Source organism: Gorilla gorilla, chromosome X, assembly GCF_029281585.2.
Source record: "Gorilla gorilla gorilla isolate KB3781 chromosome X, NHGRI_mGorGor1-v2.1_pri, whole genome shotgun sequence".
Lineage (NCBI taxonomy): Eukaryota > Metazoa > Chordata > Mammalia > Primates > Hominidae > Gorilla > Gorilla gorilla.
This window is the reverse complement of record NC_073247.2, coordinates 85,153,443-85,179,081: the sequence shown is the minus strand read 5'-3', so window position 1 is coordinate 85,179,081 and position 25,639 is coordinate 85,153,443. Positions and strand designations below refer to the sequence as shown.

The following is a 25,639-nucleotide window of genomic DNA, read 5'->3' as shown; positions in this document are numbered from 1 at the left end:
ATGTATATGAAAGGTCTCTATCTCGTCTGCGATGGAAGGGCCATCTGGGATCTATCTGTTCTTTTCCACCCCACCATCGGTATTTATGGATGTTACAATAGTTATAAGGGCAGCCGGCACTTTGGTGCCACCAATAGTGCTTACAATTGTATTCAGTCTGATCATACTCGAAGCATATTATTGGTGCCACTGGTTTGGCTACTGGGAAATTGGTAAAATTTAGTAAAATTGGGCTATTGCACCCTGAGGAGGGGCAATCTGCACTGGCCACTAATTTCCCGGGCTTATGAGGTTGCCCAGGGTGGGTTTGGTTTTCATAAAGCCAGAATCTCCAGACAAAGGGATTAGGAGCTGGCTTTATGTTTTCCCCAGTGGCCACTAGGGCGACTAATGTTAGAGTTAGACTACCTAACTGCATGTTTGCAGTGAGCTATGCTGCCGGCGCAGGGTGAGTTTTAAGGGGTTGTTCTTAGCTCTGTCCACAGTCCACGTGTCTGGTGCTTCAGCCGCCGCCGTGATTGTCCCCAGAAGGTCGGAGGTTGGGTCCACTGGCTTGACGTGGGTGTAGTGGATCCACGACGCAATGCCTTCTACCTTCAGGGCGGTGGGTGTGGTCAGGAGTACTTGGAGTGGTCCTTTCTACCTGGGCTCTAGGGTCTCTTGTCGGTGTCGCTTAACCAGGACCCAGTCTCCCGGCTGGTACGGATGGGGTGTCGGTGGGGGACTGGTCTCATATAGCTCTTTCAGCTTGGGCCAGATTTCTTGGTGAATTTTCTGTAAGGCTTGTAAGGAAAATAAGAATTCAGAGACATTTTCTGTTTCAGACTTAAGCAGGTCATCTTTTAAGCTAGGAAACAGGGGTGGAGGTCTGCCATACATGATTTCGTAAGGGGTAAGGCCCAGTTTGTAAGGGGTATTATGGGCCCGGAACAGAGCATAGGGGAGAAGGACTACCCAATTAGCACCAGTCTCTATAGTCAATTTAGTTAAGGTCTCTTTTAAGGTCTGATTCATCCTTTCTACCTGTCCTGAACTCTGGGGCCTGTAAGCGCAATGTAGTTTCCAATTTGCCCCAAGGATGGAAGCCAAGTCCTGACTTACCTTAGTGACGAAAGCGGGCCCATTATCTGACCCTATCTGGACGGGGAAGCCATACCTGGGAAGGATATCTTCCAAAATCTTCTTTGCTACGACCTGAGCAGTTTCTTTTTTTGGTTGGGAATGCTTCAGTCCACCCTGAAAAAGTATCTACAAAGACAAGTAAGTACCGGTACCCGTACTTTCCTGGCTTTATTTCAGTAAAATCTACTTCTCAGTAGATACCGGGCCTGGTTCCCCTGAGCCTTGTTCCTGTTGCAGCTTGAGATTGGGGCTATGCGTTGTTAAGCTGGCAGACTTTGCAACTTGTCATGATACTGCTGGCCGTCTCAGCTATATGTCTGATTTTGAGCTTGGAGCGTCTGATCAGGTCTTTCATCCGCTGGGCCCCCAGGTGGGTGGTTCGGTGGATGTGTTCTAGCACCTGTTGTCCTAGTTTTTCTGGTAGGATGGTTTGGTCATTAGTATCAGTCCACCACCCATTCTGGATTTGTTTCAGGGGAAGTTTGTCAATCCACTGGAGATCTTGTTCTGAATATTCAGGGAAATATGGTAAGTCCCGGGGGCCCGGGTCAGGGAGCTGGAGTGCAAGGAGTTGGCTGGGAGCCTTCGCCACATTCCTTGCAGTTTGGTCTGCCAGAAAGTTGCCTTGAGCAGTTGGAGTAGTTAGTTTCTGATGCCCTGGGCAATGTACAATGGCTAACTTTTCTGGCCTCCATAGGGCTGTTAGCAGGGCTAGGATCTCTTGCTTGTTTTTTATCTCTTTTCCTTCAGCCATCAGTAACCCTCGCTCCCTGTAAATGGCCCCATGTATATGCGCCGTTGTAAAAGCATATCGGCTGTCTGTATATACTGTCACCTTTTCCCCCGCCCCTAAGGTAAGAGCTTGGGTGAGCGCTATCAGTTCGGCCTTCTGGGCCGATGTCCCCGGGGGCAGGGGTTCCACCCAGATTACCTCAGTCTCTGAACTTACTGCCGCTCCAGCGTACCTCTGGCCTTGATGCATGAAGCTGCTCCCATCAGTGAACCAGACGAGGTCGGCGTCAGGAAGTGGGCGGTCCTGCAGGTCTTTGCTCAGATTATCATGCCGGGGGGGCCGCCTAGGTTGGGTGTACTCTGGCTGTAGATGCTCTTTCTGTACTACTGCTGCCAGGACCTTGGTCATTTTTTCAGTGGCCTTAAATTGCTTTTCCTCTGGAGTATCTCTGTTATTGTAAACCCGCTGGGCTATCTGAAGGAGGTCCTGAATCCGCTTTCCCTCCAAGTCTTCTAATTTCTGGAGTTTTCTCTTAATATCTGGGGCTGCCTGATTTATGAAAGGCATTATAACAGCTGCCTGACTTCCTGGAGCCTCTGGATCTATGGGGGTGTACTGTCTAAAAGCTTCCATTAATCTTTCTCAGTAGGTAGCTGGGCTTTCTGTCTTCCCCTGCAGAATAGAATATACTTTAGCCAAATTAGTGGGCTTGCGAGCAGCTGCCCGGAGACCTGCCATTAGAGTCTGGTGATAAAGGTGTAGCCTTCCCCTACCTTCTGCCGTATTGTAGTCCCACGCCTGCCTTGTCAGAGGAAAGGTTGCGTTTATGAGGTCGGGGTTGGCAGTCGATTGACCGTCGTCCCCCGGGACCAGCTTTCTAGCTTCTATCTGTATTCTCTCTCGCTCCTCCGTGGTGAACAAGATTCGGAGGAGCTGCTGACAATCATCCCAAGTGGGCTGGTGGGTGAACATGACACTATCCAGTAAAGCCAGTAAATCTTTGGGGTTGTCTGAAAACCGAGCACTCTGAGTCTTCCAGTTATACAGATCACTGGTGGAGAATGGCCAGTACTGGAGCCTGGGGATTCCTGTGTCATCTGGGGGTCCTATTTCCCGAAGGGGTAAAGCCACCGTGGAGTCAGGTGGCTGAGGGGGGCTAGTCTGCGAAGTGCGCCCTCGTTTCCGCCCCGCCGGCCCTTCAAAGTTACTTTCCCTTTCAGGGGGCCCATGTGTGCCGGCTGCCTCCCGTCCGCCTGCTCCCTCCTGCAGCTCAGCCAGGGGGGCTGGGGCCTGGGGCCCAGAGGGGTACGGAGGGGGTTCTGTGAACAGTGGGTCCCCGCTGTCAGGTAGAACAGGATGGGGGGGGCAGTTGGCTGCTTGGATTTTGGTGGTCGAGCAACCAGTGCCTTACAGGGTTCAGAGGCTAATTGGAAAGGGGACAGCCAAGGAGGTGGGTTCTCAACAAGGTCCTGCCATATGAGGATATATGGGATTTGATCTAAGTGGCCCGCATGCCCAGGTAGGAAAATCTTGGACTTTACTCTAGTGATGACAGCAAGGCGGAAGGTCCCTTCAGGTGGCCACCCCACATCAAAGGCAGGCCATTTGGAGCAACACAGAGTAATTAGCTTTCCTTTCCTGATTTCTATACCAAGATCATGGCCCCTTGCTCTAACTTCTTTGAAATTACTCGTAAGGAGAGATAGGGGAGTGCTCTGGGTATTACCCATCCTGTAATAATTTGTAGTCTCTTCCTATAAAGGAATGTGGGTTTGAATCCCTGTAAAGGAAATCTGATTTGACTTCTTAATGATATCTAATCGCAGGCGCACTTTGGCAGCCTTGGTCAGAGTTAGCTGCCTAGATCGTAGTCGCGCTGAGGCAGCCCAGGTCAGAGGCAGCTGCTGCCCGCCAAACCGGGGCAGTTCAGATCACAAGCACGCACCGGAAGCCCGGGTCAGAGTTAGCTGCCTGGGTCCCGGTCGCGCTGAGGCAGCCCAGGTCAGAGGCAGCTGCTGCCCGCCAAACCGGGGCAGTTCAGATTGCAAGCGCGCACCGGAAGCCCGGGTCAGAGTTAGCTGCTGCCCGCCAAACCGGGGCAGTTCAGATCGCAAGCACGCACTGGAAGCCCGGGTCAGAGTTAGCTGCTGCCCGCCAAACCGGGGCAGTTCAGATCGCAAGCGCGCACCGGAAGCCCGGGTCAGAGTCAGCTGCCTGGGTCGCGGTCACGCTGAGGCAGCCCAGATCAGAGGCAGCTGCTGCCCGCCAAGCCGGGGCAGCTCAGATCAGAGACAGCTGCTGCCCGCCAAGCCGGGGCAGCTCAGACCGCAATATAGATCAGATGAGAGCCAGGGGACGTCTCCCACCGGTCTCCGCTGGCCGTCCTATAGCGCGTCCGCCAGGACTGTGCCAGCTCCAGTTTCAGACCTCGCGAGTCACAGATTCGGATTCAGAACAGACACAGACAGACAAACGGAGACGAGCCAGCTCACCTATCAGTAGATCGACCCTAGCAGATCCGTTGACCAGGGGTCTGGTGGGCTTGGGGAATCCCGGACGGGCCCCCAGATGTTATGCCCAGACCATTTGTTCCCCAAAGAAGACCACCAGAGTCCAGAGTCAAAGCCAAGTGGCAAGGATCTTTACTACAAGTTCGAACCTGGTCCCTCCATTCCACAGCATACAAGAGGGCCCTGAACAATGCGAGTGTTTGCTTTTTATAGCCTGAGAGTTACAGGGGAACAAAGGAATTCTTTTGGTTCCCGCTTTTTCAGTAAAACTTTGAACGGCTGTCCCCTTATCGGAGACTTTCCTGGTGGTGTTTGTACTGGGCTCAGGAAGTTTGAGAGATATATGGCGATATGTGGCGAGATGGGAAGATGGGATGTGTTTGTACTGGGCTTGTTTGTTTTGAGCCCGGGGCTGAGGAATGTGCCCGGCTCCTTTCAGAATCTTCCCTTGATCATTTGTGTCACTTTTTAAATTTCCCAGTACACACAAGCAATTTTAAATGCCCTAATTTCCCAAAGAAGCTCTCTTCCATGCTTTTCTTTCCAGGCTTTTGTCATTCTATTGTATGTATCAACCATAAATGTTTGCTCCAGGCAGCTTCAGTTATTTGTTAATGTTACAATGGTTTGAGGACTACCCATCACTTTTCAGGTCTGAGTAAGTTCTGAATTAAGCAAAATATAGACAAGTACCTTGCATCAGTCCTTCAGGTATCCTCCAAATAGGTTAGAACAAACAAAGTTCTTTGCAAATAAGATTGTTTATGCTCCCTCCAGAACAAGGCACCAAAGTTCCACACTGGTAACATGAGCTTCCATTTTTAAGATTGTCACTGAACTGGCAGGGGGGTGAGGCAAAAGACAAGTAAAAATGTCACAAAGCTTTCCTATTGCCTTTAAGTTGCACTTTTCTTGATTCAGCATTTACTTGGTTGCTGAAAACCTTTGACTGTTTTCCAGAGCTCTGACCAAGTTGATTCTAACAGGTTCTGATTGATTTTTTGATGTTTTTGTGAAGGGAAGGGCCCTTGAAGCTGCCTACTTTGCCATTTTGCTGACACTGCTCTAAGAGTGATTTCTTTTTCACTAAACATTTTATGGAACTGATAAAAGGTGGTGATCAGTTTAGACTTGGTTGGAAGGGCCCTTGTAAAGGCTCTGTATTAATTTTCTGTAGCTGCCATGACAAATTACCATAAACTTGGTGGCTTAACAAAACATAAATTTATATTCTCATAGTTCTGGAAGTCAGAAGTACAAAATCAAGGTGTTAGTAAGACTACTCCTTATAGATGCTTTCGGGGAAAATTTGTTCCTGGCCTCTTCCAGCTTCTCTTGGCTCCAGGCATTACTTGGCTTTTGATCACATCACTCCAATATCTGCCTTCAAGTTTACATTGCTTCCTTTTCCTCTTCTGTTTTAAATATCCTTTTGCCGCTATCTTATAAGTATACGTGATTGTATTTAGGGTCAACCCAGGCAATCCAGGATAAGATTCCCCTCTCAAGTTCCTTAACCTAATCATATATTTTATCACAAGAGATAATATGTACTCTTTTGTCGTATTCAGAAGTTATGTAGATTAAGATATGGACATGCCTTTTGGGAAACCACCATTTGGCTCATTACAGGCTCCATTTTACATCTACTTTTCTTTTGTCAGGCAAGCAGAGACTGTGATGGAAAAAGAAAAGGGATAATTTCCCCCTTTTACCTAAAAGGGGTTTGAGTTGCTTCTTCCCTTATCTATAGGGAAGAATAAAATATGTGTGCTTCAGTACAACTAAAGGCAAACTTCTAAAGTCCAAGTAATTTGAATTTATTGCTTTATGATATACTTCTCCTGTCTTGGAGGTTTATTCCTATTTGGGGGGACATTTTCATGCGATCCATTTAGAGCAGGCCTTTCTAAGGCTTTTCTGGTTTTAAAGGGATTAGAGAAATAACTTATGGCAGCTTAAGTGCATTTCTTTTTCAGTGATATTTGTATTTTAATTAAAGATCCACAAACCTAGAATTTTGGACGTTGGTGAGATTAAGCTCAAGATTCACATTTTATAGATGGAGACAGGGGGACTCTGAAAGAGTAGGCCCTCATAGTAAACTCTAGAAGACAGAAAAAGTCTTTGAGACCAAAGGGCTGACTCTCCCAACAGTGATACTTTAAGCCCTGAGAAGCCAAGAAGGAAGGTGTATGTGTGTGTGTATATGTGTGAGTTTTACTTTGTATGAGTGATGGGGAAGTCGGAAAGCATATAGAGTCTTCTCAAAATGTCATGTAGAAATTAGAGCTAGAACAAACCCTTAAAGCCAAGTCAAATCTTCAGATTTTACAAATGAAATTACAGTGGCCCTTACTGGTGGAATACTTTTTTGACTTAACAAAAAATTACACAGCTGTTTAGTTACAGAATTGGGTAAAACTAGAGCTTCAGGTCTCATTTCCCAACTCAGTACTTCTTATACCATACCACATGAATATCTGCTTTTTTTTTTTTTTTTGAGACAGAGTCTTGCTCTGTCACCCAGGCTGGAGTGCAGTGGCACAATTTCGGCTCACTGCAAGCTCTGCCTCCCGGGTTCACGCCATTCTCCTGCCTCAGCCTCCCGAGTAGCAGGGACTACAGGCGCCTGCCACCACGCCTGGCTATTTTTTTTTTTTTTTTTTGGTATTTTTAGTAGAGACGGGGTTTCACTGTGTTAGCCAGGATGGTCTTGATCTCCTGACCTCGTGATCTGCCCACCTCGGCTTCCCAAAGTGCTGGGATTACAGGTGTGAACCACCACGCCTGGCTGAACATCTGCTCTTACTAACAACTCACAATATTGTTCCTGAAGGCACTGCAGTAAGGGACTTCTTTGCTTTGCATTTTTTCACTTTGAAAATTCAATCCTTACATAACCTGGTCTCCCTCTGTCTTCCAAACTCATTCCCATGATATGAGAGACCCAGTGATTATCAATTGTTGGTGTCCTTCCTCAGTAGCACATTTATACATGAACATACAAGCAAGTGATCTCTACCTGGGAAGGTGGGGCTGAACCTAAGTTATATAAAGTGACTATAGTTATAGACTAAACAGTCTAGCGATTCCCTCCCTTCTTTTTTGTCACCAGGGTTGCAACAACTCTGCTGTTTTTTGCAGCTTTCTTAGACATAATTGACATACAAGAAACTACAAGTATAAAAGTTGATGAGTTTTGACATATGTATACACTCATAAAACTGTCAGCAGAATTAAGATAATAAATCCATCACCCCCAAAATGTTCCTTGTTCCCTGTTATAAATACATCTCTCCCTTCTACCACCCTCCTCCCTTGCTGGCCCCTCATTCTCTTCTTGATGTAGTATAGTAGTATTAAAATGTTCCAACTCAGAAAAGCAGCCAGATTCTCTGGATCTGAGCCAAGAGCGGAAAATTTCCCTTGGGCCTTGCTTCCTTCCTTCTTTGAAAAGAAGCCAGATCCTCCCAAAGACCTTTCTTTGCAACTCCACACAAACAACTCCAAGATAAGATCAAGGGCCTTAAGAAAGTTACTGGGAAATTGGAATACTTGAATAAGTTGCAAAGAGGATTCTAAAGTCTGCAAATTACTTGAGGATGAACTGAAGAAATATTTGGGAAGGAAACATTGTTTCCCTATTATAAAACAGAATAAATTTTAGTGATAATAAAAGAAGAAAATCCCTCATAATCCCACTACCCTAAGTGAACACTGTCAGTCATTTGGTATGTTTTCATTCTTGCCGCTTTCCCCGTAAAAAAGAAAAAAGCCTTTATTAAAACCTACTTTGAATGCAACTTTTGAGCTTCAGTGTTTATATTTCTTTTCTCTACATACCTCCAGCATAAACCACCATAAGCTAGAAATAAAAGCTTGTGGTCGTATACTTTTCTTAGGTCTCAGAGAATGAATTAACATGTATTCTTAGAGGGAGTGGCCGCAATATGCTAGTCAAAACAAAAGCTCCATTTTGGTTCTGTTTGCAGATTCTAGAGAATCAGAATCTATACAAATAGGAAAATGTTTTTTTCTTTGGGAGAAAAATTGTTTGCAGCAGGAAAGAGAAACTCCTGAGAAAATCCAACTGATATAGCCAAAGTTATACCTTTTGTGGAGTGGGCACTAGGATGACAAAATTAAGTTCTGAGTGTACATAGACAAGTAACACTTCTCATCTCTCCACTAGATTGGAAGGACCCATTTCAATGCTGATTTTCTATGTTCTGCACTACAGATGGCCTGCCAATCAATTAGCATGCTGTGTAGTTCACCTCAAATTTATTGGAGGCGGTGAGTGGAGTAGAATATGTGTTTTTCTGGGAGTCAAGAAACCCTAGCATAGTGCCTGGTAGAGTAGGCACTCAATAAATATTCACTGAATCAGCAGACCTGAGATCTAGTTTTAGATTTTGCCAACAACTTACCGAAAAAAGTCAGTAACTTTTTGAAGAGGAAAGAATTTAAATTGATCTATCCTTATCACCATCCACCAATATGTAGATGTGGGCTAAGAGAAGTGAATTAGTTTATCAAAGATGTATAAGCGTTTCTGGTCTCTAGCTTCTCAAACTACAAAATAGGGGTAGCAATTCTTTCATATCTTGTGAGGATATTGGATCTAATAAAATAACAGGTGTAAAATTGCATTGAAATATATAAAAATATTACACATATATAGGGCATTATTAAGATTATTAGTAGAAGCTTCAAACTCACTAATCAGAAAGGTAAGGGAGCTGGAAAACAAGAAAAATTAGGCTGCATTCCTAGGTGGTCATTACCCACTGACTGGTGTTTAGGGAGCTGTATGCACCTTCAGTAACATAATCAGATACAAAATGCAAAGAAAGGGATGCTTTGAGTTTAGACCTATCACTAGAGACCAAGGAAGATCATCCTAAATAGCTAGGGGTTCACATCAGCATCCACAATATCCTTGCAATGTATCTTTGGAAAGTGACTTGATTGCACACATCTCAGTTTCCCTATCAGTAAAATAGGGCAATTGATACCCTCCTTATAAATGCGTTTTGAAGAATATAATTCCAAGAGGTTGGATCAAAAATGGAAAGGTTTTTTTTCCCTTAAATCTTTTCAGAACTAAATGATGTGCCTTCAGGAGCAGCCAGGGGAAGTGAAACCTCTTTCTGAGATTTTCATAAGGAAAAGGAGGATACATTTCTTACTCCCAACTCAAAGACAGATAGTTGTGCTCAAAATTCTAATTTTCTTAAGAACAGTGAAAGTGCATTTTGAAAAGAAAAGTTGAACCCTGATGGCTTTTATGCTTTAATCAAGCTTTCCTTTAAACCATCTCAATTCAAACGGACTCACAGCCTAGTCTTTGGCCACTACAATATGCAAACAGTATGCTGGACCCACACTAAAAGCTCTAGGCAACCTGGATCACTGCAACCCCTTTTCTTAGTCAAGCTGTGTGTTTTTAACCTGTAAACTGCAGCTCTTTGGATTATAAACCAGTAAACTGCATTGACATGACATAATGTGGGTAAAATTGAACAGGTTGAAAGGTGATGGCAGATACAGGTTACATATCAGTTCACTGTCTTGTGCTTACGCAAGTCTGACTGGAATGGGAATGGAGAGACAGAAGAGGGGGTAGAGTTTACTCTATGAGTTGGAGATGTGCCTTACTCAACCAAGCTGGCCTATTTTGTTTTAGTCTGATTTCATTGTTTTGACAAGATTTTAAAATGACACTGCAAGTTTAAAGTTCTGAGATAATTGATGCCAGACAAGTATGATTGAGGGCCAAAATTGTCTTTTTTATTGGTTATTCTTGTTAAGCAGTGACAATGGAATCAGAATCACCTTCTGATGATTTTTAAAACATTTATCTTGTTATAAAAATTCTGTTAGCTTTTGAATTAAACACTTGGAAAGGTAGCTAAAGATAGATAAACTTCGGTTTACCTTCTCACTCCTTAAAGATAGCATAAAAGAAAACACCTAGCATCAAATAACAAACAGAAGTACACATACACAAATGTGCTTTCTGGCAAAATTGTATTTTACAGTCTATTCATAAGTAAGTTTCTGAAATTGTGAACAGAGTTGGAAGGGCCTGTGATTCTAGCTTTTAATTATATACATTACCACTAAGATTCCTGAGTGACTGACATATAGCACAGCACGTGACAGGAGTTTTCTGGGGATAGTTTCTAAAAGTAAGAGTCCCCTAAATTATCTTCAACCCATTGTGCATCCGTCTGTTCCAAATACTGCCTTACAGGGAATTACACCCTGCTCCAACTCCCCTGTAGATAGCTTAGAGACCCAAAAGACACCACTAAAAAAAGGGCACTTTAAATTTCTCTTTGCTTTCTTTCATTCGGAGACTATAACCTGCTGTATCTCAATAGGTTGAAATCCACGAACAGCAGATGGTGTGGTGAAAAAAGTGTTAGGTAGTTCCCCAGGGCTGATGGAGTCAGAGTCACTTTGCACCGAGCCTCCACTATTCTCAAACTGGGAGATTTTCTTTTTGATCATCTTTCTCTCCTTGGCTCTGCGATTCTGAAACCAGATTTTCACCTGAAACACAATGGGGCAACATACTGAATGCAGTTAACTTAGTGATTTCTGATATTGTACAGAGACTTTAGCATTTACAAAGCCCTTTCATATGCGTCACTTCATTTCAGCCTCACAATGACGTTGTGAAGTATGCCCACTTAACAGGTTAGAAAAAAAGCTTGAGACTTAGAGAGGGCAAGTACCTTGCATGAAATGAAACTGAGATCCAAGTCTAGGGCTACTAACTCTGAATGCAATAATCTTAATATTATACCTTACCCACCTCCTCTGTTGCACAGGTAGAAATAAATAATGCTGGAATGACAGAAGCTGAGGTGTGCTGATAAGAGAGAGAGATTTAAACAGCAAAGGTAATTATAATCAACCATTTCTGTTTTATTAATATTTCACTAAAGAGAAACATCCTATTAGTATAATGTTAATAAAATAAAATAAAATAGAAAATTTATCTTCCTATTAGTAAAGTATACTGTTACTAATAGGAAGTTTGTCTTCCTATTAGTAAAATATTAATGAAACACATAAATGAGAGAACAAGGGTGATGAAATATTTTGTATCTCTTGCTGGAGATAGAAGAGAGCGATATCAATGTGCCTTCACACGTGGTTGAAATGCAAGCTACTTGGGATAAGGCAATGCATTAAGGGACTTTACAATTCTAGAATTCTGATTCTATTGAAATGGACTATATGGGACATGTTGGATATACTTCTGGTGTACCTGTCTCTCGGAAAGGCCCAGGTTAACTGCCAGCTCTGATTTTCTCTGGATGGTGATATATCTATTGCAATGGAATTCCTTTTCCAGCTCCAATCTTTGATGATCAGTGTAAACTACACGATACTTTTCTTTTGTCCTGGTTTTCCCTGTTAGGAGAGAAAGCATTGCATTTAATCTTTTTCTGCTTCTTGGAGATTGTTTTAGTTAAAGAAATCATAGACACTCTTCCCACCCTCATCTTTGCTTTAAAATATAAAATAAGTATATTTTTGAATCAAATATTCATAAAGTCAATTTCTCCATTAAATACATTCTCATCTGTGGCTATGATAGCAATATCTCTGTCTACCATCTATAGACATAGACATATATCTCTATATATCTCTCTTTATATATAAAACCAACATCTCTTTAATTAATGTTTCTCCTAAAATGATTGGTCAAATCACAATAATCCCATCTTGACCTATTTTTACAGCGGAGCATTGAAAATGCTTAAACACTTTAACCCATGGTGTTTATTACCTTCCCACTTACATATGTGATTAGCTTTGGCAGTAATAGCAACTGTCCATTATACAGGCACTTCCCATTACGTTTTATGCAGTCTTTTCATACTGTTCCTATTAAACCTCTTACCTACCTTCTTGAATTATGCAGAACATGTCTTATCTCCATTTTACAGATAAGAAACATGAAGCTCAGTTAAGGTAAATGACTTTGTGTTAGAGAATTGAGGAGTGGGGACCCAAACACATATCTTTGACTCCTATTTAAGTATGCTAACTAAATGTTATTCCAAGTTCAAATATGCTGGGACGCATAATAATGGCCCAAGAGTGGAAAACACTTGTGGGATCCTAACACTATAGTTACATAATTTCCTAGAGTTTGGTTTGAATAGTAATTTAAAAAGAAAACATTAATTGTCATTTAGCAGATTCTGTTTCAGAAAACCCCATTACCTATTAGAAAAAAAAATAGTTTTTATGTGGGAGTCTTAATGTTTATTACCAAGTAGATAGTGAATGGGGAAAGGAGGAGGTGTTGACTTAAGCAGAATAAAGTGAGTATTCCATGCCCTTTGAAAGGATATACAAACATTTGCTTTGTGTTACAACATTTAACTAATTCCTCATGCCCTCCTTCGAATAGAGCTTTATTCCTCCTTTCAAATTTTCCAAAGATACTTAGGAAGTTCTCTTTTCTTTTTAATTTCTCTACCCTCCTCCAGGATCTTCCTCCTTTTCTCTACGGCTTTTAAATACTCCTTCTGATCTTCCCTGGTTGTTTTTTATGTGATTTTTTGGGGGCGATCTGTAGGACAAAGACGTCTTTAAAGTGGTTCCCTAAACTCCACTGAGGTGTTAAGATACAGCACAGGCCTAACAAAAGAGTTACATAGCATCAGATCCCATTCTGAACCCTCTTTACATTCAGGAACACCAGCCAATTGGTTCAGAATTTACAAGCCCTAAACAAATGTCAGACACCCTTTCATCTCCAGAAAAGGAAAAAAAAAAAAGGACACCAGTGAAGAAATAAATTTTAGATAAGTGATATATTTTAAGATTAATCTAAATGGCTAAATAATGAACTGAGCAAAATCTCCTTTTCCCGCTCTTAGAAAAGGAAAACTATGTGGTCCAGTCAGTTAACCTACCTTAAAATCCTAAATTTTGAGCTGGTTTTCTGAGTCTAAGCAAAAACCTGGAAACCATAAGTCTGCCTTTTGGCATGTTGCAAAGACAATGCATATTTAGAGAAAAAAAATGAAAACTTGGAGATTTAATTTATTTCTAGAACATCAAATTTTGAGATCGAAATGTATCTTTGAAATCATGTTTTCTAAAACCCTTCTTAATCTTAAAGTTGCTGAGTGTTTAAATTATAACTTGAGGCAGACTGGTTAAAAATTCAACTTGTCTTTATCCATGTTTTATGCTCTTTGATAATCAATAAACATAATCAGACATCAATAACTCTGGAAATGTTGTAGTCCTTCCCCACCCCCGTTGGTCATAAATTCCCCTCTTGCAGTTTCTTCTGAGGACAATAAAGTCAAGACCAGGCCCCTTTATTTGCCATAAAAATCCTACCCTTTCCGGCAATATAACCCCTGAAGAAAGGAGGGATAAGGAAGATCCTGGCTGCATATCAAAGCCATGTGAAGTGTTAAAAAGAGTCTGTTGCCAAAATCTGACAGATAAGACCTAAAACTCCAAGAAGATGTAGCTCAGGGGAAAAAACTGACTGCACAGTTTACAAAGAGAAATAAATTTGAATTTCCTGGTGCTCCTTTTGTGTCCCGCTCCTCAAATTGTCTCTCTCAATCCCATTGCCCCTTCTTCTTAAATGATGAAACCAGATAAAATGATGAAACCAGAACAGATGATGAAGGGGATTTGGACATTTTCTGGTAAAGCATAATGTCCATATTCCCATACCCAAGCACCAAAAAAATAGCGCTAACAGAACTAACTTTTATTGTTCAAGCTGTTCTCTTCTTCCAGAGACTATGACATTTCTGAGGGTGATGGGCTCCATTTTCAGCCATTATTGAGTTTATTTACGAAATTAATACTATCTAAGATGTATTTGCCTTCTCCTCAAAGAGTCAGAAAAACTTCTGTAGTTAAAGATGGATGGAGTCCTTCCCATCCTCCCAACCACATTATCTCCCCAGAATTCACAAGCAAATGTCATAATATATGATAACTTATCACCCTAAATAAAATTAAAATGGTGTTCATTTGAAAGACTGGCTGCAAAAGTGCTGCTAGGCAGAAAGTCACTCTCCAAACATAGAGGTGATGATGATGGGAGTGAATGTAAAGACTATGAAAATGAATATTCTTATGTAGGGAGTACTGTCTAATGGACTCCACTGTGAGGACTTTTCATCTTATGGTAATATTTCACTGTTTTTAGCTAAAAATTGCATCCAAATTCATTTTTAAAAAGTTGTCCCATGAAATGAGCAAAACCAAGGGACAATGATAACTCTCAAGAATTATTAAGCAACTAATTTTATGAAGTGTCCTTATTGAATAATGCCTTTTAAGCATAAATTCCTTCATGTTGTCCAGTGGCTTAAAACAATCAATCAGAATCAGAATCAATCACAATTACTTCCTGCTCTCCCCCTCTTTTCCACTTCTAACAGAAAAGCCTCTCTCCAGCCTGCTTAGGTTATCACCTTGCCAATGTTTAAAATGTGAAAGTGCATGAAAATATTAAATTTTCCATAGAAACTTTTCTGTCATATTCCTTTTTGCATAATATTTAAAGTTAGATATGTATAGAAATAGACCACTTAGAGAACTAAGTGGAAATAAACATGTCTTCTTTTTAAATCAGGTCACTTAGGGAACAGTCATTTACTCTATCTGTCAGCCTCCTTGCTCTCATTAGAAAATAACATGCTATAATGGTCGCTATGAAATGTTTTCTGATTGTCCACTAATACATGCATTTTTTCCTTTTTTACATTTATTTAAGACATTTTTCAGTAATGGAAAGAACTTTCATCTGACTACCTTAATCAAGGGTTACTTCCATATTGAAGTTCATCTTTTCCTCTCAGTCATAAACCATATGTTATCCCACAGTACTACAGAGTGAAGTGGAAAATTTAGGAGGATCTGACTCATTCATTCATTAAACAAATATTTAAGACCCACTATGTACTAAGCATATAAATGGGTGCATTTTGGTCCTGAGTGGGTGGCCTAGTGAGGTGATCAGCTTAATTTTTTTCGTGGGGTTTATAACCTGATGTCCCTTGAAAGGGCTTCAATGGATCCATGAATCTCCTAAAATTATGTAACAAATTACTTGTGTTTGTGTGTGTGCTGCTGTGCCTTTGTGCATTTTTCTAGGGAGATAACCAAAGTTTTTCATCATATTCTTAAATTGCTGCTAAATATGCACCTTAGACTATAAGAATACAGCAAAAGGGTTATTTTCATTTATAAGACATTAAAATGAAACGAAGTTTTAATTTAATGAAGACTCATCTATAGAATAGGCTGCCAAAAATCGAAATGGTTCCAATATCATTCAATTTTAAACTTCTCATAGAAATTGGATAGAAAATCTTGTGACGGTGCCATTGTAAAGTCAGGTTTGAGGGTTTAGCTAATGAAGATGCAAGAGACTAAGGAGCCCGTTTCGAAACCTTTCCTGGCATTAGAATTGCCCAAGAGAGAGACTCAGGCTAATAAAAGCAAATGTAAATGGAAGACCTTTAAGCAGATAAAACTGTCATATTTTTCCTCATAAATAGAAAATTCAAGGCTGGAGATAATTTCTTTTATCTCATCCATTTCCTCTCTTGTTCTCTATTGCAAACAGCACGCCAGTGACTTTCCTCTTAATGTGTTTCAAAACATAATCCTAGACTGCGAGCAACTACTTTTCTAGCTTTTGTGTCTTTTGCTGATTGTTAGGGTTTAGTGAGTGGATGTTAATTACAACCCCGAGATTAGATGTAATAAAAACTCTGGAAGTGCCCCACCCTAACCTCTTTTTCTATTCTACTTAGTCGACAGACTCACTCATATTTTTTTAAAATGCAGATTTACTTGAAAACGCTTTAAAGCCAAGTATTTCAACTCTACTTTTACCTTGGGATCGCTACTCTAGTGAGGTTCTAATACACAGAACTTCCTCTTCCTGGCTAAAAGTTCTCCTAATGGTAAAAATGGGTCACTTGCCACCCTCCTGTCTTTGCTTTTTGGAGGAAAGACAAAGTGCAGAACTGAGAACAGGAGCATAATCATTGCGGACAAATGCTATTGAAATGCCATTTCCTCCCCAGAGGGATGAAAATACTCAGTCGATTTTTACTAATTTTCTCTAATGACAGGGAGCGAGGGTTGGAATAATAAGAATGTAATAAAAGAACAACAGTTGAAAACAAACATTCCTCCCCCAGCCCCGGTTAAGATTAAAGTGGAACGGCCACTTCCCTCGCCCTGGCTCCCAGCAGTCGCCCACTGGCTTGCTGGTTAGGCTGTGATCGCGATCGCTTTGACTTCTCTCGCGCTGCCGCAGACCTGCATTCAGCCCCCACGCCTGAGAGACGCCTGCGTTGATAGTTATGAGGGCTTTAGCCATTTATTAGTGCTGGAGCTGATTCGTTTGCGTGCCGGGCGGGTGTGAGGGTTAGGTACCGTATTATGTACCAGGTCAGTGCTGTAGCCTTCTCGCCTGCCTCAACACTTGGGTTAGAAGAAAGGACGTTGTAAGATGGCAATGGATTTTAGGCCAATTTGCCTCTGCCAACTTGTAAGAAGGAAGCTGGAGCTTCCCTGAGAGGCCAGGGTAAAGAGGTTGCTTTGCCGTCGGGGACTTCGTGGCTAAACTGGAGGGTCCGTTGCCAGCCAAGCACTGTGAACCTAAATTGAGCATCACCAGCTTTGGGGGCGGGGAGGGGGGAGACAGCCCGCTCAGATGGGTAAGGGTTTGGAAATGGAACAGTCAAGCAGCAGTGCCTGAACAACGGGACACCACAGCTGCCCTCTCGCTTCATTCACCCGTTGAGCTTTCTCATGCATCTCTTTTCCCATGTGGGCAACTACAGGGTAGCATCCTGATCCTTGTGGCTTAACATACCCATTGTCCACTCACTCGCTTTCTTCATGGAGCAGCGAAAGGCGAAAATCACCTCTAGGGTAGGTTTAGTCCCGATCGCTGCACTCAGTGAGTGAGTTTTGAGCCCAGGCGAATGCGAGGGAGATGCCTAATAGGCCAGCCAGCCATATAGGGGTCGCCTCAGCTAAGCCCTCTTGGGAGAGGCCTGAGAAGTACGAGGGCAGGCCGACCAAGAGAAGTAGCGGAGAAGGGAAGGAAGGAAAAGTGTGTGGGCATTGGAATTGATTACTCACCCGTCACCTGCACGGTCTTGCGCATCCATGCATAGGGGCTGTGGCGGCTCCTGCTGGGGGAACTGGCGTTGGCGGCGCCTGCGTCCGTCGGGACAAGCGACCCGCCAGTCGGGCCTGGTAGCCTGCTGCCGCTAGTTCCACCGCCCGCAGGGCCCAAGTTGCTGTAGTCGGTCGAGCAGAAAGCGGCGGGGCTAGAGGTCACGTCGTTCACCGGCACTGTGCCCATTGTACTAGACGGCCCAGGATACACGCTCCAGTCTTCTCGCGGGGGACTGTAGGGTGAGCCCCAGACTCCCAGAGACGGCCAGTGAGGATCCATGCTGGGCATATGAGGATACCCCATATAGTGCGAGAAAGCCGGTGCCGCAGCGAAATTGGAGGCTGGCATCGGACTCCCACCGCCCCCTGTGCCGCCTGTCCCAGCTGTGCCGTCGCCCCCAGGGCTCCTGAGAGTGCCCGGGTACATGCCTGCTTCTTTCTCCAAAAGACAGCTCCCGTACATCGTGTCTTGGGTAGAAGGCGCTCCCTAAGCCATCCTGAAGTCCCTGTAAGGCCCCAACTCGACTTTGAGAAGAAGCAGAGAATAAACTTATCAGTACGTAGTTGTGCCGCAAGCTCTTTTGCACCCCTCAGACTACTCCATCCCACGTTTCTTACGAGGGTATCCAGGTGACTAGCAGCCCTGTATAGATAGGCCACCAATGGCTGGGCTGACGTCAAGGGGCTTCAGGCTTTTACATAGCATTTGCATTCAAATGAAGGGCCATTTCACTTTCACAGGAACTTGTTCACCCACTCCCCAAGCTCCCAGGCCTTTCTGTCTCATCTTTCTTGATTCTGTCCATCTGGTCCCCATAGTGTCAGTATTGTGCTTTTGGGGACAGGAACTCCTCCAGGGATTTCTGACCAGCTCCCCTCAAAGTCAGATAGAGACCTGCAGAAACCGGGCAAAGTTCCGCTCTCTAGAATTCAGTCCTTACACCGCGGCCTCCCCCCTTTCACCGATCTTCCCGCGTCCAACCTGCATCTGCAGTCTCCTTCTGCCCAATTCCCTCGCAGGGTTTTACCGCATGGCACTGGCCCAGGATGCCAATGAAAAGAGCTTTCCCTTACTCTCCTTACTCCCTCCATCAAGAGGACGCCTTTGTTTCCAAGGGCAAAGATTCATTTCACAACTCTCTGTTGAGCGTCTACTGTGTGCCAGGTACTGTGTAGGCATGGGGATACAGCAGTGAATAAAAGACAAAAAATTCTTGCTCTGCCTTCCTAAGATTACACTGTAGTGGATGGCAGGCTGAATTAATAGAATGTTGTTTACAAATATGCACAAATTAAAGAAAGATGAGTAACGTAGGTTATGCAAAATGGTAGGAGAGAGAGAGAGAACCATGTGGATAATAAACTTTCCTATTTTCATGTCAATCCACTACTCTCAGGTGTCTCCTTCTGCCAGGTATGGCTTCTGTCTGAAATCCAGTGCCTCAAGGGGCCAGAACTCTTGCAGTCTCAAATCCATGGCAGCTGCAGCAAACTAAAAAAGTTTTCTTTGTAAAACTCCAATTGTTGAAAAAGACATAGACTTGCTAGTAGATGCCAATGAAATCAGTATCTTGCCTCAAGAAACCAGGTCTCCTCTTGTGTTCCTCCTCTCCACCCAGCGCCCCCAAGACCTACCACAGCCTTTACTCCAGGCTGCTTCCTACTCAGGAAATGTGCTCCTACACAAAATCCAACATAACTTGGCACCCCCACCCCCTTTTAGCTAATCCCTCTATGGCTTTGGGAAAGTCACTTAACCTCTCTGAGTTTCACGGGTTTTCCCTTTTAAAAATAGAGAACCTAATGGTATCTACCTTACAAGCAGGATTTCCTCAGATAATGCAAGCAAACTGCTTAACTTAGTGCTTGGCACACAGTATGGGACCACTGTATTCACTCAACAAATATTTATTGAGTACTTAGTGCTGTTCTATGCATGGAGACATCAGTGGTGAGCAGATAAAGCCTCCGGCTTTATTAAGCATATATCATAGTGGGGAGAAACACTGATAAGTAATTAAATTTTATGGTATATCAGACAGTAATCAACTCTATGGAGAAAAAAAAAGCAGGGAAGGAATATACGGAATGCTGGGAGGTGGATGTCACAATTTTAAATGTGATAGTCTAGGATGACTTCACAGACAATTGACATTTAACTAAAATATGAAAGAGTTAATGGAGTGAGGTAAGAGGACAGAGGATTCAGAAGAAAGAAACAAGTGAAAACAGAATGTTCATCTTCTGTTGGAGAAAGTGCAAGGAAGACAGTGTAGCTAAAGACTAGATGAGGTCTAAAAGCTGAAGGGAAATAGGCCATTGCAAAAATTCTAGTTTTTGCTTTGAGATAGGGAGACATTGTAGGGTTTAGAGCAGAGGAGTGACATGATTTGAGTTAAATTTTGAATGGCTCTCTCTGGCCATTGGATCAAAAATAGACTGTAAGTAGACAGAATCAGGCAGATTAAAAAAAAAGACTATTGCAATAATACAGGTGAATGGCAGTGTGGGTGGAGATAAGTGGTTGGATTCGGTATATATTTTGAAACTTGTTTCAGAGAAGAAGGAAAATGAATAATTGATCAGAAAAGACCAATTAAAGTCTGGTGATGGGGAGAAGGGACTAAGAGGCAGGAAAGTAACATACCTATTGGCACTTTTTACACTTTTTGCACATTATTTTATCTTCACAACAGCCCCATGAGTTATTGTCATTCCCATTTTAGAGATGTAGAAACTGAGGCTCAAAGAGGTGGCATGACTACTTAAATGCACATGGCTGGTGTGTGGTGAAGCTAGGTTCAAATTCTGGGCCACCCTGACTGCAAGGCATGTGTTCTTCAATTGGTACCAGGCCCAAATACACAACATCAGCGTTTAGAACTGGGGCTTAGCTTCTATTTTCTTTCTTTGCTCAAGCTTTCAGGCCTGGCATTCAAGTCTTCACAATATAGATCCAATTACCTCGCATTATTCTTTCACCTATTGAATTCTGAAGCAAACTATACTATCTGATATTTGAAAAAATATTTCAGAGTGGAAGCACATGGAGGATCTTTAGAAGTTAACAAACCCAATCTTATTATTTAACAGATTAGGAAACTGATGGCTTAAGAGAAGAAGGTAATCTTTAAGGAAGTAAACCCAGGTCCATTGACTACCAGATCAGCACTCTTTCCACTAAAATAAAAGTATCTTTGCATATGCAATTCCTTCGACTAGTCTGTTTCTCTCTACAATCTTCTAATTGTGGAAAGAAAAAGAAGTGTTCAAAATCTCCCGATTTTTCTTTAAGAGATGTAGTCTCACTTGTCACCCAGGCTGGAGTACAGTGGCACTATCATAGCTCACTACAGCCTCAAACTGCTGGGATGAAGCAATCCTTCCACCTCAGCCTTCTGAGTAGCTGGGACTACAGGCACGTTACCAACTTACCCAGCTGTCTCTATTCTTCAAGGTTCAGTTGAAATGTGCCCTTCTCGCTAAAGCCCTATGTAGTGATGCTCCTCTCAGAAAACACTCTTCCTCTTCTGTGAATCTCATTATCAATTCCCCTTCCCAATGGACTGATGGAGACTATTTTGTCTACCTTAGAGTTATTTGAGATCTTATCTGAATCTTCTGAAATTTGAGCACCTTTAAGGGGTATGGGGAAGTATTTTTGAACCCATTGGAATAAAGCTCCGTTGTACATGGTAGGGTCTTGGGAAATATTTGTGTACTGAATCAGTAAATGACCTTGGAACTGTAGATTGGAAATCACTATTTGATCCAGCTCCAGGGATGTCTGGAAGAGAAGTGAGTAAGAACATTGCCCAGTGCTTGACAGAACTTGGCTTCAGGTTTCCTCTGCTTTTTGTTTGTGTGGTGATGGGGAGGAACAGACAGGGAGGTTTAGTCTAGTTTATTTAATGGAACTTTTGATTTATTTCTTAACCTGAAGATTAACCAGAGAGGTGGCTTCTCTGCAGCGATCTTACTGCCACTAGGGAGTAATCTCATAGTTTTTCTGAGACTTAGAGAGGCAGGTATCAAATAGGGCATCTGTTGGACTCTGCGCTGACTCCCACTGATCAGATTTGTTTTAAGGCTTGAGGGAGATAACGAATGTGAAATTTCTTTGTAAAGAATGAGGTCCACCTGTGATGAACTATGGAGCTCTGGATAAACCTTTTCTTTAGCAGCCTTAATGCTTTGGGAGAATCCAAGTGCCTGGTAAATATTCTCTAAGCCTGGTCTGGCCTCTCAGCTCTGTGATAGTAGCCAAAGGCTACTCTCCACCCTACTACACCCCTCCCTAACCCTTTTCCACTACCCTGGCTCAGATTCAGGCCTGATCTGGGTCTCTGTGCTATGGAACTTGGCTCCAGTCATCAATCATTGGGCCCTCCTACTACTGGGAGGGAGATGAGGAATGCAGAGTTTAAGTTCTTTTTTGTTTTTATGGTAACTGAAGCTGAGAGTAGGGCAGGGTCTTACCCAAGACAGACACTATTAGGTGATCTGTGGAACTGTGACCTAAACCCAAGCGTGGCTGACTGTAGACCTCTGCAAGGCACTCCACCTCTCTCAGCCTCAGTTTCCAACACACAATAAATGGGGCAGACAATAGAGACCATTCTATAGGGACGTTGGGAGGATTAAGTGCACTAGTAGTGTGCTCAGTAAATAGCCATTATTATTGTCATCTGGAGAGTGGCTGGGACTTCACAGGGTGTGGGCCTACTGTGCCTCTTCTGGTCCACATCCATGCATGGAAAATGCTTAGCAATTGGAGTGAAGGCCCAGAGCAATTTAACATGCTGCTTGTTGCCTCTCCATTCAAGCTTTACACTCTGGGCTCTGAACATAGCCCCCATTCACTCACTCACTCCTATCTCCCGCCTCAATCCCTTTGGAACTTTAGCAACATCAGTGCTTGGGTTTCTGGAAGGAGGGAAGACTCAAGCCCTTTCCATCCACCTTCTTGATCACTGTGATGGGCTTTTGCACTTCCAGGACTAGACACTCTGGGAAATGAGTAACACTAGGCTCTGGGCCTGCCCTAAAGCATCACAGTTGAGGCAGGACCTAGGTATGTTTTGGAGAAAAATTAAGATTCTTTTGTGGGAACATGAGTAGTAAGGGCAAGTACCAACTGGAGTGGTGGAGGACCAGGGCTCTATACCCACCCTGTCATTGGATCTAGCTGCCTGGTTCTGGATTAGGGTAAAAAGAATGAGAAAGGCCCAGGGCTCTGAGATGAAGACCAAAGGACAAAGCAGTGAAGAAATAGGCTTCTTTGGCATCCAAGGATGGCTCAACTCTGGGAAAGAGGTGTATATGAGGAGGCAGGTAGGGCTCAATGACTAATGCCGAGAACCCAGACTTCAAAGGGATATGTAGGGGAGGGATTTTGAAGAAGAGAGAGAGAAAAGAAAGATAGGCCAATGAAGAATGGGGGAACAGTGCAAACTCAACACTCTAGCCATGGTAGGAGAGTCTCAAACTAACAGTCTGAGAGGATGAAGGAGGCCAATTCTCTCTCTAAAATAAAAAGATAAGTGCAAGTCCTGGCTGTCTGCTTGGAGAAAGAAAACCAGAAGTCTAGTTCACAGAGCAGGCACTTTAGGCTAGAGCCTGTGCTGGGTCCTTGCTTGTGCAAACTCCCATCAGGCTAACTATAATCAAAGGGAGTAGATAGGATCAGCCTTATTTTACAGAGGTGAAGAATACAGAACTAAACCCAGTAATGGGATCAGTTGTAATGTCATTTTTGTCATTTCTTATTGTCTTACTTTGATCTCCCTGTTTTCTTTGTTAAAATATTTAAATTTTTTCTTGAGATTTCTTCTTTGTCTTATGTGTTGTTTTAAAGTGTATTGGATAATCTCCAAGTATTTTGGGGCTTTCTACATAACTTTCTTTTATTGATTTCTAGTTTAATTCCAATGTGTTGAAAGCAGATGTTGTATGATTTCTATTCTTTTAAATTTTTTAAGTTGTGTTTTTTAGGTTAGAATGTCATCTATGTTAATTAATGTTTCACGTGAACTTAAGAAGAATGTGTATTCTTCTGTTGTTGGATGCAGTGATCTACAGTGTCAATTATATTTAGTTGCTCGTGATATTGAGTTCAACTGTGTCCTTAATAACTTTCTGCATGGTAGATCTGTCCATTTCTGACAGAGGGGTATTAATGTCTTCAAAAAATATAACAGTGGATTCGTCCATTTCTCTTTGACGTTCTGTAAGTTTTTACGTCATGCATTTTGATGTTCTCTTTTTAAGTGTATACACATTATGAAATATTATTTCTTCATGTGTCTTTTGGCTGCATAAATGTCTTCCTTTGAGAAGTGTCTGTTCATATCCTTCACCCACTTTTTGATGGGGTTGTTTGTTTTTTTCTTGTAAATTTGTTTGAGTTAATTGTAGATTCTGGATATTAGCCCTTTGTCAGATGAGTAGATTGCAAAAATTTTCTCCCATTCTGTAGGTTGCCTGTTTACTCTGATGGTAGTTTCTTTTGCTGTGCAGAAGCTCTTTAGTTGAATTAGATCCCATTTGTCAATTTTTGCTTCTGTTGCCATTGCTTTTGGTGTTTCAGACATGAAGTCCTTGCCCATGCCTATGTCCTGAATGGTAATGCCTAGGTTTTCTTCTAGGGTTTTTATGGTTTTAGGTCTAACATTTAAGTCTTTAATCCATCTTGAATTAATTTTCGTATAAGGTGTAAGGAAGGGATCCAGTTTCAGCTTAAAATGCTCATCATCACTGGCCATGAGAGAAATGCAAATCAAAACCACAATGAGATACCATCTCACAGCAGTTAGAATGGTGATCATTAAAAAGTCAGGAAACAACAGATGCTGGAGAGGATGTGGAGAAATAGGAACACTTTTACAGTGTTGGTGGGACTGTAAACTAGTTCAACCATTGTGGAAGTCCGTGTGGCGATTCCTCAGGGATCTAGAACTAGAAATACCATTTGACCCAGCCATCCCATTACTGGGTATATACCCAAAGGATTATAAAACATGCTGCTATAAAGACACATGCACATGTTTGTTTATTGTGGCACTATTCACAATAGCAAAGACTTGGAACCAACCCAAATGTCCAACAATGATAGACTGAATTAAGAAAATGTGGTACATGTATACCATGGAATACCATGCAGCCATACAAAAGGATGAGTTCATGTCCTTTGTAGGGACATGGATGAAGCTGGAAACCATCACTCTCAGCAAACTATCGCAATGACACAAAAACAAACACTGCATGTTCTCACTCATAGGTGGGAATTGAACAATGAGAACACATGGACACAGGAAGGGGAACATCACACACTGGGGCCTGTTGTGGGGTGGGGTCGGAGAGGGATAGCATTAGGAGATATACCTAATGTTAAATGACGAGTTAATGGGTGCAGCACACCAACATGGCACATGTATACATATGTAACAAACCTGCACATTGTGCACATATACCCTAAAACTTAAAGTATAATAAAAAAAGCAATTGTTGCTTTTATAATCATTATCATGAAGCAAAAATAATAGCCAATATAAAATAATTAACCTATTTACTACCTCATCTTAAATATATTAAGAAACTACAAGATGGCATTAATACTATCCTAATCTGCTCCACTTAACAAGTTGATATTTAAGATGCTTCCATTTTCAAGTATCATTACCCACTGTACATTTAGAAAACCTACTTGTGAAAATCTGTTGTATTTAATTTCTTAGAAAACTACTAGTTCAAAGAAAACCTACTTTGTGAATGCTATTTGACTTGCTACCTCATTATCTCATCTTTACAACAATTAGTTAATATTGATCTCAAAAAGAGCATAATGCAAAGTGAAATAATTATTATAATCTGAAGACAAGAAAACAAGTTTATATTACAAAAGTAAGCAATACTCAAGATCAGGTATTTTTAAGCATATAGCACATTGTAGTCATAATTAGCTCACCGTCAGTTAGAAATATACGTACACATTTTTCAAAACAAGTCTTTTAAATATAGTCTTGCAAGTATCTTTCTAGCTTAAGAATTTGAAATA

At 42.2% G+C, this 25,639-nt stretch overlaps 1 protein-coding gene across 1 annotated transcript; it reads right to left on the bottom strand.

Annotated features, from left to right (window-relative positions):
- Positions 1-10,139: 10,139 nt before the first annotated feature.
- Positions 10,140-18,546, bottom strand: CDX4 (caudal type homeobox 4). The gene is made up of 3 exons (XM_004064402.3): positions 17,545-18,546; positions 11,654-11,799; positions 10,140-10,929 (listed from the first exon to the last, which is right to left on the bottom strand). Exons 1-3 carry the CDS (start codon positions 18,044-18,046, stop codon positions 10,723-10,725), a joined length of 855 nt encoding a protein of 284 aa, XP_004064450.2. The 5' UTR covers positions 18,047-18,546; the 3' UTR covers positions 10,140-10,722.
- Positions 18,547-25,639: the final 7,093 nt, after the last annotated feature.